The sequence below is a fragment of the Gopherus flavomarginatus genome, chromosome 3 (genome assembly GCF_025201925.1).
Source record: "Gopherus flavomarginatus isolate rGopFla2 chromosome 3, rGopFla2.mat.asm, whole genome shotgun sequence".
In the NCBI taxonomy this organism is placed as follows: Eukaryota; Metazoa; Chordata; order Testudines; family Testudinidae; genus Gopherus; species Gopherus flavomarginatus.
Window position 1 is genome coordinate 46,530,272 of NC_066619.1, and position 14,898 is coordinate 46,545,169.

Below are 14,898 nucleotides of genomic sequence, written 5' to 3' on the forward strand. Positions count from 1 at the left end.
TGTGTCCAGATACTCCAGTCTTTTAAGGGTACTTAAAGCCACATAAGCAGCTTCTTGAGGCTGCCCCTCTCCACTGCATCTGAATATAGTTCAGACATAGTGAGCAATCAGGGCCTCAATGTTTAGCATTTGGGAATCAGAAGAATTAGCATGTGTGTATGTAAGGTTGAAATGCATGGAAAAGAGATGTTTTCACATCTGAATTCCTGCTAAAAAATGAGTGTATCTTAGTAGAGAAGAATTACTTAGGGTGATCAGTGGATGAAGCTAGAAAAGGGTACATTGAAGTTAGATATGAGGAATGTTTTTTCAACTATAAGGTTAGTTAGAGAATGAATAACTTATTGAAATAGGTGGTTAAATCATCATCAATACAGGTGTTCAAGATGAAATAAAATACTTAGGCAATTAGTGTGGTGGGTAGTCCTTCATTAGAGCAAGGGCTTAGACTAGAGGATTCAGTCATTTCTTACTCCTTGTGTTTACATGTATTTTTTTTTCAAGAGTATTGGTAAGAATCTTGGTACAACTAATCAATTTAAAGTGTCCTAATTTGGACAGGTACAGTACTGTGTGTTCAAGAGAACAGCCTTTTGAAATAGCAAAATTTACGAGTTAAGGATAAAGAAAATAAACAAAAAACTTTTGCATTCCGGGTAAATATAAAATGAATCTGGTGAAGAAAATTATGCATTTCTTTTTTATAGCTATATACACATTTGGGCTCCACTATGTACTACATATATAAAACTATATTAATAAAAATGTAAGTTGCAATGTTTTTGTGTTTTTAGAGAGTGAATCTACTAGTGAAAGTGAAAAAGAGGAAAATGGGAAGGAAGAAGGCTGCAGCATGGAGAATAGTGAGAGTTCAAGTGAAGAACTGAGTGACAGTGAATCAGAGAGCAAAGATGGTACAGCAAAGAAAAAGTTCAAAATTATTGAGGAAGGGTAAATATATTGTGTGTTTTTATCCTTTAAAGAGCATTTCAGAGTGCTTTGTCTGTAAATGCTTTTGAATACCAAATTAGGCTACTCTCTTTGCTCGGTGGAAATATCTGAAAACATTGGCTTAAAAGAGCCATAAACGCCCACACATTTTGAGTGACATTACCTTTTTCAGTATAATTTGAATGTATGTGTTTCATATTTTCATTAATTGAACTCTTCTTCAGCTGAATTTTCATACCTCAGTAGCAAAATCTTGGGGTGGCTTTCTGAAAATAGAAGTAACCTTGGGAGGCTGGTTAAGGGATCAGGCAGTTGTATGAAACACTTAATTACCTTTTGCAGCAATTTTGCTGAGGTCTGAAATTAAATCCTTCAACACTTTGCCATTATGTAACTAAGACAATTGATTTTTCTAAATAATGTTATATTAAGAAGATTATGATCCAAATAGAGGCAAGGGCTGTGAAGGGAGACAGTTATAAGATATTTAAGTGTTAGCATTTTTTAAGATTGTCCATTATTAACAGCATTATAATGTATTAAAGTATCATTAAAATTTTGAGTAATTGGGACTAATACCTTGGATTGTATGAATCTGTTTTTTCCACTGCTGTCAGCAAGTGGCCTCTGCAGACATGATCGCCCTTTACTCTGTAGCCTGCTGCCAGCTCACTTGATGAGTTTGCAGCTCAGCTCAGTCGTGGCTGACAGCGCTGATTGGGGCGCAGCACGCACTCTGCTCCTTTTATTACAGACGGTAATTAAAGCAGCTCGCCCTGCCACTTCCATAACAAACACAGCATAATGCCCTAATTATGACTTTATTAATTTAAGTCAGGATTTAATGATTTTAAAAGTGATTTATATTGTTTTTCCTGTTCAGAACAAATGAAATCTGTAGGTTAAATTAATACAGGCTTTTCATCATTGCAAAGTTAAAAAGCTAGTTACCAGTAAATTCTTTTCATTAGATTAACATGTGAAATTCTAAGTAGTAAGGTAAACAATGATTACCCATCAAAATTGAATGATGCATAATAAAATAATACTTTTATCTTGAAAATCTTATCTTAAAGCTAGAAGCTGTGTTTATTCAAAACGAATTGCTTTACTTATTGAACTGAAAGAATATCTGGCTCACAGTGGATTCCTTTTTGATGCAAATACTGTTGTATAGGTTCCATGTTAGGGCCTGTGAGGTAACAGAGATGGATTTGGTTGGCACCAGCTTTGATTGGAATGAATAGCTATGTTTAAACAGAAGAAAATTGTGTCTTTTTTCAGTGACCTCATAAATAAATGTTTGTGGAAGATTTTTGTGTATGCAGTTTAATTCTGATGTTACTTCAAAAACCTCCTATTTCTTTCACTTTGGTTTTGAAAAACAAATATGTTCTTGTAACAGTTGCTTCCTACATGTGGCTGTAGCGCTCTTATTCAGTTTTAGATTCATGGCATGTTAAAGCTACTGCCTTACGCAGTATTACTTTCCTTTGATTCTAAAAATATAATGTTTAGCATTAAAATATAATTACATGGTTGTGTAGTGTTACCATGTCTCCATTTTTAATAAGTGAGAATCATATTAGCTTCAGAGAATTCAGTTCTAAGAAATATTGATTTTTTTTCCTCCCAACTTTTTTCTGTCTCCTTAGATTTTTTTCCAGCTTTTTTTTTCTCTCTGTGAAGTATTGTGCATCTTGTGGAACAGTAGCATCACAGGGCACATACCTTCATTTCCCTCAAAGACTTAGCAAAAGTGTAAAAATTATTTAAAATCCAGAACCAAAATTTCCATTAAAAATCCGTTCTCTATATAGTTGCCTTACTCTTGTTGAGTGGTATCTTGCCCTGTGAAATATTCCACGGACATGCATGGGCTATTTCAGTAAGGTACTACTCAGCATGAGAAAGAGTGTGAGAATGTGGCACAATAATAGCACTATGTGTTGGCCCATTCCAGCATCAGACCAATTCATTTTATAAATATGTTTCTTTTTCTAGTTAATTTAATATAGAGGCATGAGTGAACAATAGTAAATTGACCAGAAAAGAGATGTTGATTTGCCCCCGAAAAAGCTTTAAAATCCATCCAGATTCTTTAATCAAAGCTTACCTAGTCCGAAAGTTTCTCAGGGCTTGGCTACACTTGGAGTTGTGCAGCGCTGGGAGTTACAGCTGTCTTCGTACAGCTGTGTAGGGACAGCGCTGCAGTGTGGCCACACTGACAGCTACCAGCACTGCAGTGTGGCCACATTTGCAGCATTTGTAGCGCTGTTGGGAGTGGTGCATTATGGGCAGCTATCCCACAGAGCACCTCGTCCCATTTTGGCGCCGTGGGTTTCGGGAAGGGGACAGAAGGGTGTGGGTCATTCTGCTTCCTGTCCCAACGCCCTGTGGTGCAACGCTTCACATCCCAGCAGTCACTGTTTTTTCGTCCACATTTGGCACCATCGTGAGTCTCCCAACGGTTTGTGTGCAGCGCGATTTCTGTGGGAAATGGAGCCCGAGCTGCTGAGGACTTTGCTGATGAGTGTCGCCAGCTCATCACGTTTGGCAGTTGAGCTATTCCTTCAGCTCCAAAGTGACAGTGAGGAGTCCGACGATGATATCGAGTTGCCTGACGCGTGTGACGCTGAATTGCTTGTGGCAGTAACGGACATGCTCAGCACCGTGGAACGCCGCTTTTGGGCTCGGGAAACAAGCACTGAGTGGTGGGATCACATCATCACGGAAGTCTGGGATGACGAGCAGTGGCTGCAGAATTTTCGGATGAGAAAAGCCACTTTCATGGGACTGCGTGAGGAGCTTGCCCCCACCCTGCGGCGCAAGGATACAAGATTGAGAGCTGCCCTGCCGGTGGAGAAGCGGGTGGCTATTGCATTCTGGAAGCTGGCAACTCCAGACAGCTACCGATCGGTTGGGAACCAGTTTGGAGTGGGAAAGTCGACCGTTGGAATTGTGTTGATGCAAGTTTGCAGGGCCATTAATCGCATCCTGCTAAGAAGAACCGTGACTCTGGGGAACGTGCAGGACATTGTGGAGGGCTCTGCACAAATGGGTTTCCCTAACTGTGGAGGGGCGATCGATGGGACGCATATTCCTATTCTAGCACCACCCCACCTAGCATCCGAGTATATTAATCGGAAGAGGTATTTCTCTATGGTTCTTCAGGAGCTTATAGATCACCGTGGGCGTTTCATTGACATTTACACAGGCTGGCCTGGAAAGGTGCATGATGCATGCATCTTTCGGAACAGTGGCCTGTTCAGGAAGCTGCAGGCTGGGACTTTTTTCCCAGACCGGAAAATCACAGTGGGGGACATCAAAATGCCCATTGTGATCCTTGGAGACCCCGCTTACCTGTTAATGCCTCGGCTCATGAAACTGTATACAAGGAAGCTTGACAGGAGCAAGGACTGGTTCAACTACAGGCTGAGCCGGTGCCGAATGACTGTGGAGTGTGCTTTTGGCCGTTTAAAAGAGCGCTGGCGTTCTCTGTATGGGAAGCTAGACTTGCGGGAAAGCAGCATCCCTGCGGTTATATCCGCATGCTGTACCCTCCATAATATTTGTGAAGGGAAGTGTGAAACATTCAGTCAGGAATGGACTTCCGAGGTTCAACGCCTGAAGGCTGAATTTGCACAGCCAGAGAGCAGGGCTACTAGAGAGGCCCAGCACAGGGCTACAAGGATTAGGGATGCCTTGAGGGAGGAATTTGAGGCTGAAAGCCAACAGTGATGTTTGGTGCCTTGCATGGGAGTGAAGTGCAATGGTTACAATGATTTGCAGTGCCTTGTTTTTTCCTTGGGGTACGGTATCTTTCACTTTCTGCAATAATAAAAGCTGTTTTAAAAGCCAAGAAATCATTTATTGAAAAGAAAGTAAGTAAAAGGGCAGGGGGGTAGGGTGGTGAACTGTACAGTCAGAGGTTTGAATATGTCCTGCCTGGAGTGCTGTGCAATGACTACTGCACTTCAGGATGAAAATTGCTGCATGGTGATGGGGGTTGAGTGCAGAGGGTAAGGGTCATAGTTCTCGGGGCTGGTGGGTGAACGTACAGGTGTTGGGGGCAGCTGGTGGTGGTAAGAACCTGGATGCTGGAGAAGGGGGTTTTGAGCTGACATTGGGGCATAAAAGAGAGAGCTTTGGGATGGGGGGCGGGGCAGCACGGTAGTGCTCTGCCTGCATGGCTACGAGTGACTGGATACAGTCCGTTTGGCGCACCAGGAGGCTTATCAGCTGCTTTGTGCTTTTCTTCTTAGCCAATTCCTTTCTCCTGCTTTCTCTTTCCCTCCAGTGCTGCATTTTCTCTCTCCAGTCCTGCAGCTTCTTACTCTCTATGGCAGACTGATTCATAACTGCTTTCATCATATCTTCTTTGCTTTTCTGTGGCTTTTTCCTCAGGTTTTGTAGCTTTTCAGTAGTCTGTGATAAGGCCAGTCCATTTCTAGCAGTAGTCAAGGACACTGTGTCATGGTATAATTCCGCACTCTGAACCTTAGCGTCCAAAAGATGGGGTACCAGCATGAATTCCTCTAAGCTCAATTACCAGCTTAGTACTTGTAGCGCTGCCACGAACCAGGAATTCCAGTGCCTGGTACACTCTGGTCCCCCCAAAACCTTGCCCAGGGACCCCCAAGACCTAGTCCCTCTAGATCTTAACACAAGGAAAGTAAACCCTTTCCCTCACCGTTGCCTCTCCCAGGCTTCCCCAGCCCTGGATTACTGTGATTCAAACTCCTTGAATCTCAAAACAGAGAGGAAAATCCACCTTCCCTCCTCCTTCTCTCTCCCCCTCCCAGACTCTCCCTGAGAGAGACAGTAATCGTAACACAGAGAGAGAAAATTAACCTTTCTCTCCCCCTTCCCTCCTTTCTCCCCACCAATTCCCTGGTGGATCCAGACCCAGTCCCCTGGGGTATCACCAGAATAAAAAAATAATCAGGTTCTTAAACAAGAAAAGCTTTTAATTAAAGAAAGAAAAAACAGTAAAAATTATCTTTGTAAATTTAAGATAGAATATGTTACAGGGTCTTTCAGCTATAGACACTGGGAATACCCTCCCAGCCTAAGTATACAAGTACAAATTAAAATTCTTTAAGCAAAATACAAATTTGAACTCCTTCCAGCCAAATACACATTTGCAAATAAAGAAAACAAACATAAGCCTAACTCGCTTTTTCTACCCAGTACTCACTATTCTGAACTTATAAGAGCCTGTATCGGAGAGATTGGAGAGAAACCTGGTTGCACGTCTGGTCCCTCTGAGCCCCCAGAGTGAACAACCACCAAACACTAACAGCATACACACAAACTTCCCTCCCTCAAGATTTGAAAGTATCCTGTCCCCTGAGTGGTCCTCACTGATCTTGTTAACCCTTTACAGGCAAAAGAGTGGTGAAGTACTTCTGTTCTATTAACTCTTACTTATCTGTTTATGACACGCCCCCCAAATCGCTGACAGTGTGGAACCACACTGGCAGTGATTTCTCCCTAGAACTCTAGAATAAACAGATCAATAAACACATGCACCCTTACATATGCCACTAATTATGTAAAACTACAATATTCTTTACACTGTAAAGACAATTGTTAACCAGTTGCTTCTGGGAAACTTTCACGGGAGAGTGCATTAACACCTTGATCTGTTGCCGCTGCAGATGTTCCCCAATTGTGGAGAGGTTCACCTTTTCCATGCCACCGTCACTTTTCCCTTCATAGTAGACACCATCAGACCACTCAGCATTATTTCCTCCCTGGGCTGTAAACTGACAAACCTGTAAGTCTATGGAATAAAAGGGCTTGAGAGAATTAACGTGGTACACTCTGGGCTTTAGGGAGTAATTGGGAAATGCTATGAGGTAGTTAACAGCTCCCAGGCACTCTTGGACTGTGAATGGCCCTTCCCATGATGCTTCCATCTTATGGGCCTGTTGCGCCTTCAAGACCATAACCTGGTCTCGTACCTTGAAGGAACGCTCTCTGGTATGTCTATCATACCAGGCCTTTTGCTCTTTCTGAGCATCCCCTAGGTTTTCTCTAGCAAGGGCTAAAGAGTGTTGGAGGGTGTTCTGTAGGTTGCTTACAAAGTCCAGAACGTTAGTTCCTGGAGTGGGTGTAAACCCCTCCCATTGCTGCTTCACCAACTGTAATGGCCCTTTAACCTCGTGGCCATACACAAGCTCAAACGGTGAGAACCCTAAACTGGGGTGTGGTACAGCCCTGTAAGCAAGAGCAACTGCTGCAACACTAGGTCCCAGTCATTGGAGTATTCATTCACGAATTTACAGATCATGGCCCCCAAAGTTCCATTAAACCTTTCCACCAGGCCATTGGTTTGATGGTGGTACGGAGTGGCAACCAAGTGGTTCACCCCATGAGTTTCCCACAGTTCTTTCATGGTCCCTGCCAGGAAATTTGTCCCTGAATCGGTAAGGATGTCGGAGGGCCAGCCTACCCTGGCAAAAATGTCTGTTAGGGCCTGGCACACAGTTTTAGCCCTGGTGTTGCCTAGAGCTACTGCTTCCGGCCATCGGGTAGCAAAGTCCACGAAAGTCAGTATGTACTATTTTCCTTTGGGGGTCTTTTTTGGGAAAGGACCCAGAATATCCACAGCTTCTCGCTGAAATGGGACCTCAATTATGGGGAGTGGCTGGAGAGGGGCCTTGACCTGGTCTTGGGGCTTTCCCACTTTTTGGCACACCTCACAAGACCGGACATACTTGGCAACATCCTTGCCCATCCCCTCCCAGTGGAAGGACTTACCCAACCTGTCTTTGGTTCTGTTCACCCCAGCATGGCCACTGGGATGATCATGGGCTAAGCTTTAAAGCTTCCCCGGTACTTAGTTGGAACCGCCAACTGTTTTTGTGGATGCCAGTCTTTCCGGTGTCCACCAGAAAGAGTCTTCTTATAGAAAAGCCCTTGTTCTATAACAAACCGGGATCAGTTAGAAGAGCTGAGAGGCGGTGGAGTGCTCCGTGCCGCTGCCCAAGCTTTCTGAAGGTGTCATCTGCGTCCTGCTCAGTCTGGAACTGTTTCCTGGCGGCTGTAGACACCAGTTCTTCCTTACTGTGGACTTGGGCTTGGTCCCTCAGGAAGCGATGTAGGTGATAAGGTTGTTTTCGTGGCTGGTGAACCGCTCTCCGCTGGTGCACCAGGTGGTATTTCAGGCTCTGGCTGAACCTCTTGGGTATGGTGGTCTGCTGCTTCTGCCAGTTCAGGCTCGCTGGCGCCCTCTGGCGTTGGATTGAAGATGCATTTGCAAGTGCTGGCGTCAGTGCTGGCAATGGTTCTGGTGCTGGTTGCGTTTCCAGATCCGGGTCTGGGACTGGAAATACTGTGACTGTGGCAGTCGTTGGCCCGGGATCCGGGTCCACTGCCTCTGTCTGGGTCTCTGCTAACACAGATGGGGCCTCTGTGGACGGTTCAGGAACAGGGATAGGTCTGGAAGCTTGCCTGGCTTGGCTGCTTGTAACCAGTCCCACCCTCTTGGCCCACTTTACCTGGTTGGCCAAGTCTTCCCCCAGTAGCATGGGGATATGATAATTGTCGTAGACTGCAAATGTCCACATTCCTGACCAGCCTTTGTACTGGACAGGCAGTTTAGCTGTAGGCAAGTTTACAGCTTGTGCCATGAAGGGGCAAATTGTCACTTGGGCCTTTGGGTTGATGAATTTGGAGTCCACTAAGGATTGGTGGATAGCTGACACTTGTGCTCCCGTATCTCTCCACGTGATAACCTTCTTTCCGCCCACTCTCAAAATCTCCTTTCGCTCTGAGGGTATTTGAGAGGCATCTGGGCCTGGGGATCTTTGGAGTGATGGAGGTACAATGAACTGCACTCGGTTGGGGTTCTTGGGGCAGTTGGCCTTTATATGTCCCAGTTCATTACACTTGAAGCATCGCCCAGCTGACTGGTCACTGGGCCGAGGTGGGTTACTGGAGATTGGTGAGGTGAGAGAATAGGGCATCGGCGGCTTTCCTTGGGTTGTAGGTGGGGTCTTGGGTTGCCCTCGGGTGAAGGGTTTATTGTCGGTGTGACCCCTGTGATATTCACTCCCCTTGATAGTAGCTCTTTTCTTTTCTGCCACTTCCACCCATCTGGCTCCAATCTCCCCCACTAAGTTACAGTTCTGGGCTTCCCATCTAGGATATACCTTTCTATTTCTTCAGGAACACCCTCTAAGAACTGTTCCAATTGTATTAGGAGGTGCATGTCGTCCAGAGATTTAACATTGGCTCCTGATATCCAGGCATTATAATTCTTTCCAATGTGGTAGGCATGTCGGATGAATGACACATCTGGTTTCCACCTTAGGGCTCTGAACCTCCGATGGGCATGCTCAGGTGTTAGTCCCATTCTGATTTTGACCTTGGTTTGAAAAAGTTTATAATCATTCATGTTCTCCTTAGGCATTTCAGCCGCCACCTCTGCTAGGGGTCCACTGAGCAGTGGCCTCAGCTCTATCATGTACTGGTCTTCAGAGATGCTGTACCCATGGCAGGTCCTTTCAAAATTTTCTAGGAAGGCCTCAGTGTCATCACCTGTCTTGTAGGTGGGAAATTTCCTGGGATGTGGAACAACAACTGGCGAAGGGTTGTTAGGGTTGGCTGTGTTGTTCTGCTTAGCCTGCGCTAATTCCAGTTCATGCTTTCTCTCTCTTTCCCTCTCTTCCCTCTCTTTTTCCCTTATCTCCAGCTCTCTCCTGTGGGCGGCCTCTTTTTCTCTTTCTCTCAGCTCCATCTTTTTGTCTCAGTTCTATCTCTCTTTGTTTTATTTCTAGTTCTTTTTGTTTCTTTTCCATGTCTCACTTGTGGTCTGCATCTTTGATTTGTTTCTCTGCATTCAGTTTTGCCCATTCCTTGGAACTCATACTTCCGGCTTCCTTGTGCTGGGGCGCCCTCTGCTGTTTACTGCTTGAAATGCTGTTTTTCTGTTGCCTTCTTCGGGTTGCTTAGCAACACAGTCTTTTTTTTTTTAAACTCCTTCTACCTAGCTATTCCCAACAGAGTTAGAAAGGAAAAAAAACATTCATTTGCAAATGTGTTTTGCTGGTGTTTGGTGACTCACAGCTGGAGTCCCTTTGTTTAACAAAAGACCCTTGTTAAACCCTAATGCCTCTGCCTTCAGGGTACTCAGAAAGGAGAGACCAAAAAACTTGCAGACCTTTGCTTTTAAAAACAATCTCCTCTAGCCTGCCTTACACACAGCTAGCAGGGAAAGAGAGAAAAAATCCTACTGGCTTCTGCTTCTAAACCCAAACCTCAGTCTGCCTGCAGATAGCTAGCAGGGAGAGAGAATCCAAAAGCCAGTGAGGTTTTTATTTATCTTATCTATCTATCCCACGCGCTGCACACCATGTCATGGTATAATTCCCCACTCTGAACCTTAGCATCCAAAAGATGGGGTACCAGCATGAATTCCTCTAAGCTTAATTACCAGCTTAGAACCTGTAGCGCTGCCACCAACCAGGAATTCCAGTGCCTGGTACACTCTGGTCCCCCCAAAACCTTGCCCGGGGACCCCCAAGACCCAGACCCTCTGGATCTTAGCACAAGGAAAGTAAACCCTTTCCCTCACCGTTGCCTCTCCCAGGCTTCCCCTCCCTGGGTTACCCTGGAAGATCACTGTGAGTCAAATTCCTTGAATCTTAAAACAGAGAGGAAAATGCACCTTCCCCCGTCCTTCTCTCTTCCCCTCCAAGATTCTCCCTGAGAGAGACAGTAATTGTAACACAGAGAGAAATTAGCCTCTCTCTACCCTTCCCTCCTTTCTCCCCACCAATTCCTTGGTAAATCCAGACCCAGTCCCCTGGGGTCTCACACCAGAATAAAAAAAACAATCAGATTCTTAAACAAGAAAAGCTTTTAATTAAAGAAAGAAAAAACGATAAAAATTATCTTTGTGAATTTAAGATGGAGTATGTTACAGGGTCTTTCAGCTATACACTAGGAATACCCTCCCAGCCTAAGTATACAAGTACAAATTAAAATTCTTTAAGCAAAATACAAATTTGAACTCCTTCCAGCCAAATACACATTTGCAAATAAAGAAAACAAACGTAAGCCTAACTCGCTTTATCTACCTAGTACTCACTATTCTGAACTTATAAGAGCCTGTATCAGAGAGATTGGAGAGAAACCTGGTTGTACGTCTGGTCCCTCTGAGCCCCCAGAGTGAACAACACTAACAACACACACACAAACTTCCCTCCCTCAAGATTTGAAAATATCCTGTCCCTTGAGTGGTCCTCTGGTCAGGTGGCAGCCTGGCTCACTGATCTTGTTAACACTTTAGAGGCAAAAGAGTGGTGCAGTACTTCTGTTCTATTAACTCTTACTTATCTGTTTATGACACACTGTTAGAAGAAAGACAAAAATTGAAACATTTAACAGAAAGGCAGCATTGTGTATCATCACAGTGAAGGAGTTCACAGTCTCACTTTAGCATAATTTCCACATACCAAACACAGCACAGAGAGCCCACAGCATCGAAGACATGGTGAGTAAGGTGTAATGAGTGCAGGAGTTGATTAATCCTGGAAGCCATCTCACTGGCGTGGCTCACCTGGGAAGGGGAACTGATTGGTTCAGGGCTGCACTGGGGTTTCTGTGCGTTGGGGAAAGCAGAGAGCAGCCGGGGGACCTGCAGTGAACACTATCCCTACATTTTCAACAGGAGTTAATCCAGGAAGCCATCTCGCTGCCGCGGCTCACCTGGGAAGGGGAACTGATTGGTTCGGGGCTGCACTGAGGTTCTTCTTCGAGTGCTTGTTCATATCCATTCCAATTAGGTGTGCGCGCGCCACGTGCCTGTTTGTCGGAAGATTTTTACCCTAGCGACACCCGGCGGGTCGGCTGGGCGCCCCCTGGCATGGCGCTGCTATGGCACCGAATATATACCCGTGCTGACCCGTCCACTCCTCAGTTCCTTCTAACGCCCGTGTCGGTCGTTGGAACAGTGGAGCGCGTCTTAGCTGATCTCCACTTCCCTAGCTATTCACTCGTTCTAGTACTTATTGTGTATATAGTGTAGTTTTATAGTTGTAGTTAATACTTTTAATACCCTTTTGTAAACGTAGTTAGTGTATATAGTTCAGAGGGTTGGGGATTAGCCCCTTCCCCTCTCCTGGTGCCCAGGCCCATGCCTGGTTCACCGGGTTTCAAACTGTGCTCGGCCTGCCGGCGGCCGATGCCAACGGGAGACCCCCCACAACTCCTGCCTAAAGTGCCTGGGGGAATCCCATCTTGCAGATAAGTGCCGGATTTTCAAGTCATTTAAGCCGCAGACAAAAAAGGAGCGGGACTTTCATCTTAAGCAGCTCCTAATGAAGGCGGCCTTCATTCCTCCATCTTCGGCACCGAGTGCCGCACAGTCCGCGCTGGGGAGAAGTGCCTCATCGGCACCAGAGAGCGCCGGCACCACGAAGATATCCCGGCACCGCTCCCTCTCCCCACGTGCTAAAAAGCTCAAAGCTCCTGCGGCTCCAATATCTGCACCGCAGTCTAAGCAGCAGCCAAAACCAAGCCGCCCGGCACCAACAACTGCCGCGGCACCGGCAATCTTGGCACCGTTGATTCCGGCCATGCAAGAGCCGTCGAGTCCGGTGCTTGACAGCTCCCTGGCACACGCCTCTGTAGAGCTTATCGTTCCCACCACGCCAGAGACCTTTTCAACGGCGAGGGAGCTCATTTCCCTAATGGAGCCCACCCTGCCTCAACCCCCAGCGCCGCCGGTGCGGGTTGTTACGTCAACAGGGAAGCTTGCCCTGGTCAGGCCACCTTCCATCGACGCCGCAGGCAGGCACCACTCAAGATCAAGGTCTCGTGAGCGCTCCCGATCTCACCACCGGTCCCTGTCTAGGCGCCACTCGCAGGTCCCGGTAGACCTCTCGGCACCGGTACGGCTCCCGGTACCGCTCTCCAGTGCGGCATGACTTACGGTACCCTGCGCACAGGGCTCCTCCTCACATGCTCTCTGCTCCGCCTTGGCCGTCACGGCACCCATCTGAGTCTTTGCACGCTGATAGTGCCGCCTACGGGGATTCAGAAACGCATAGCCGTGTCCTCCAGGAGGCTCAGGGCACAGAACAAGCGCCTCAGTGGTCCTTCTGGACGCCACCAGGCCCAAGGCGAACCCACGGTTCCATCTCGTTCCACCCCGTCGGAACATCGTGCACCTGAGGCCACTGTTAGCTGCCTCCTCCAGCGGGTACAGACGAATCGGCTCTGGCACCGGACCCTCAGGTGTTCCCGGACCCTGATGCTCCTCAGGAACAGGAGTCACTAAATGACCCAACCGTGCCGGGTCTGTCGTCCTCCTGTTCACCAGACTAGGCCGTAGCCGGTACTTCTTCATCGGGCCCGCCCCCGATTGACCTCCGAGCCCACCAGGACCTTCTCCGGCGAGTCGCCTTAAATATCAGTCTCCAGGTGGAGGAGGTCCCGGAGGTGGAAGACCCGGTCATAGACATACTGTCGGCAGATGCGCCAACTCGCATGGCTCTGCCATTCATCCGTTCCATCCAAGCCAAAGCGGACACCATTTGGCAATCTCCGGCATCTGTCCCGCCCACGGCCAGAGGCGTGGAAAGGAGATACATGGTACCCTCTAAAGGGTACGAATACTTATATACCCATCCTCCTCCATGCTCTCTGGTCGTTCAATCTGTGAATGAGCGAGAGCACCATGGCCAGCAAGCCCCTGCCCCGAAATCGCGGGAGGCTATACGGATGGATCTACTGGGACGAAAAGTCTACTCCGCTTGAGGCCTCCAACTGCAGGTGGCTAACCAACAGGCCCTGCTCAGCAGGTATAATTATAATACCTGGCAATCGGTGGGTAAGTTCGCTGAACTGGTCCCACAGGACTCCCGCCCAGAATTCCAGGCCCTTCTGGAGGAAGGGAAGAAAGTGGCACGGACTTCCCTGCAGGCCTCACTCGGCCCTTCTGATTCGGCTGCCAGAACCGTGGCCTCGGGAATTACAATGTGGAGAATATCATGGCTGCAGGTGTCAGGCCTACCTCCTGAACTGCAACACACTATTCAGGACCTTCCGTTTTATGGACAGGACCTTTTCTCTCAGAAAACGGACCCTAGACTCCAGAGTCTCAAGGATAATCCCGTCGTCATGTGTTCCCTTGGGATGCATACTCCGCAAACCCAACGGAGGTCCTTCCGTACCCAGCCCCAACGCCCTTTTCCCCCGCCCAGGCCACGACAAGACTTTAGCAGGAGGCATGTTCTCGGGAACCGCAGACGGCAATTGGGTTCCCAAGGGGGCCAGAATAACTGTCTCGCCAAACCATCAGCGGGACCCAAACTGAACTTTTGAAGGTGCACCCAAGAGCAGAGCACCAGTCCTTCCCCAGGATCCCCTTCAGTTGTCCAACTACCTTTCCTCCTTCCTCCCTGCATGGACCCAATTAACCTCGGATCATTGGGTCCTACGCACGGTGGAATTTGGAAATCACCTCCAATTTATTTCGCCCCCACCTTCCCTCCCCGTCCCTCTTCAGGGATCCCTCTCACGAGCAATTCCTCTGGCAAGAGGTTCATACGCTCCTTTCCATCGGAGCTATAGAGGAGATGCCGGAGGAGTTCAGGGGCAAGGGATTTTACTCCCGATATTTCCTAATCCCCAAGGCAAAAGGAGGTCTCCGACCAATCCTGGACCTACGCGGACTCAACGTCTTTCTGAAGAAGTTGAAGTTCCGCATGGTGTCCCTGGGGACCATCATCCCATCCTTGGATCCCGGAGACTGGTACGCTGCTCTCGACATGAAGGACGCATACTTTCACATCACCATTTACCTACCGCACAGACGGTACCTACGGTTTATGGTGCACCATCAACATTTTCAATTTGCGGTCCTTCCGTTTGGCCTCTCCACCGCCCCACGCGTGTTTACAAAGTATGTGGCTGTAGTGGCCGCCTTCC

At 47.3% G+C, this 14,898-nt stretch overlaps 1 protein-coding gene across 2 annotated transcripts in view; it reads left to right on the forward strand.

The window, feature by feature from the left end:
• Positions 1–14,898, forward strand: part of AP3B1 (adaptor related protein complex 3 subunit beta 1) — a 310,175-nt gene that overhangs the window by 183,353 nt on the left and 111,924 nt on the right. For both annotated transcript variants that reach the window (XM_050946875.1, XM_050946876.1), the window contains exon 19: positions 795–951. In XM_050946875.1, the coding sequence (XP_050802832.1) occupies positions 795–951 (157 nt within the window). The remainder of the gene's footprint in view (positions 1–794; positions 952–14,898) is intronic.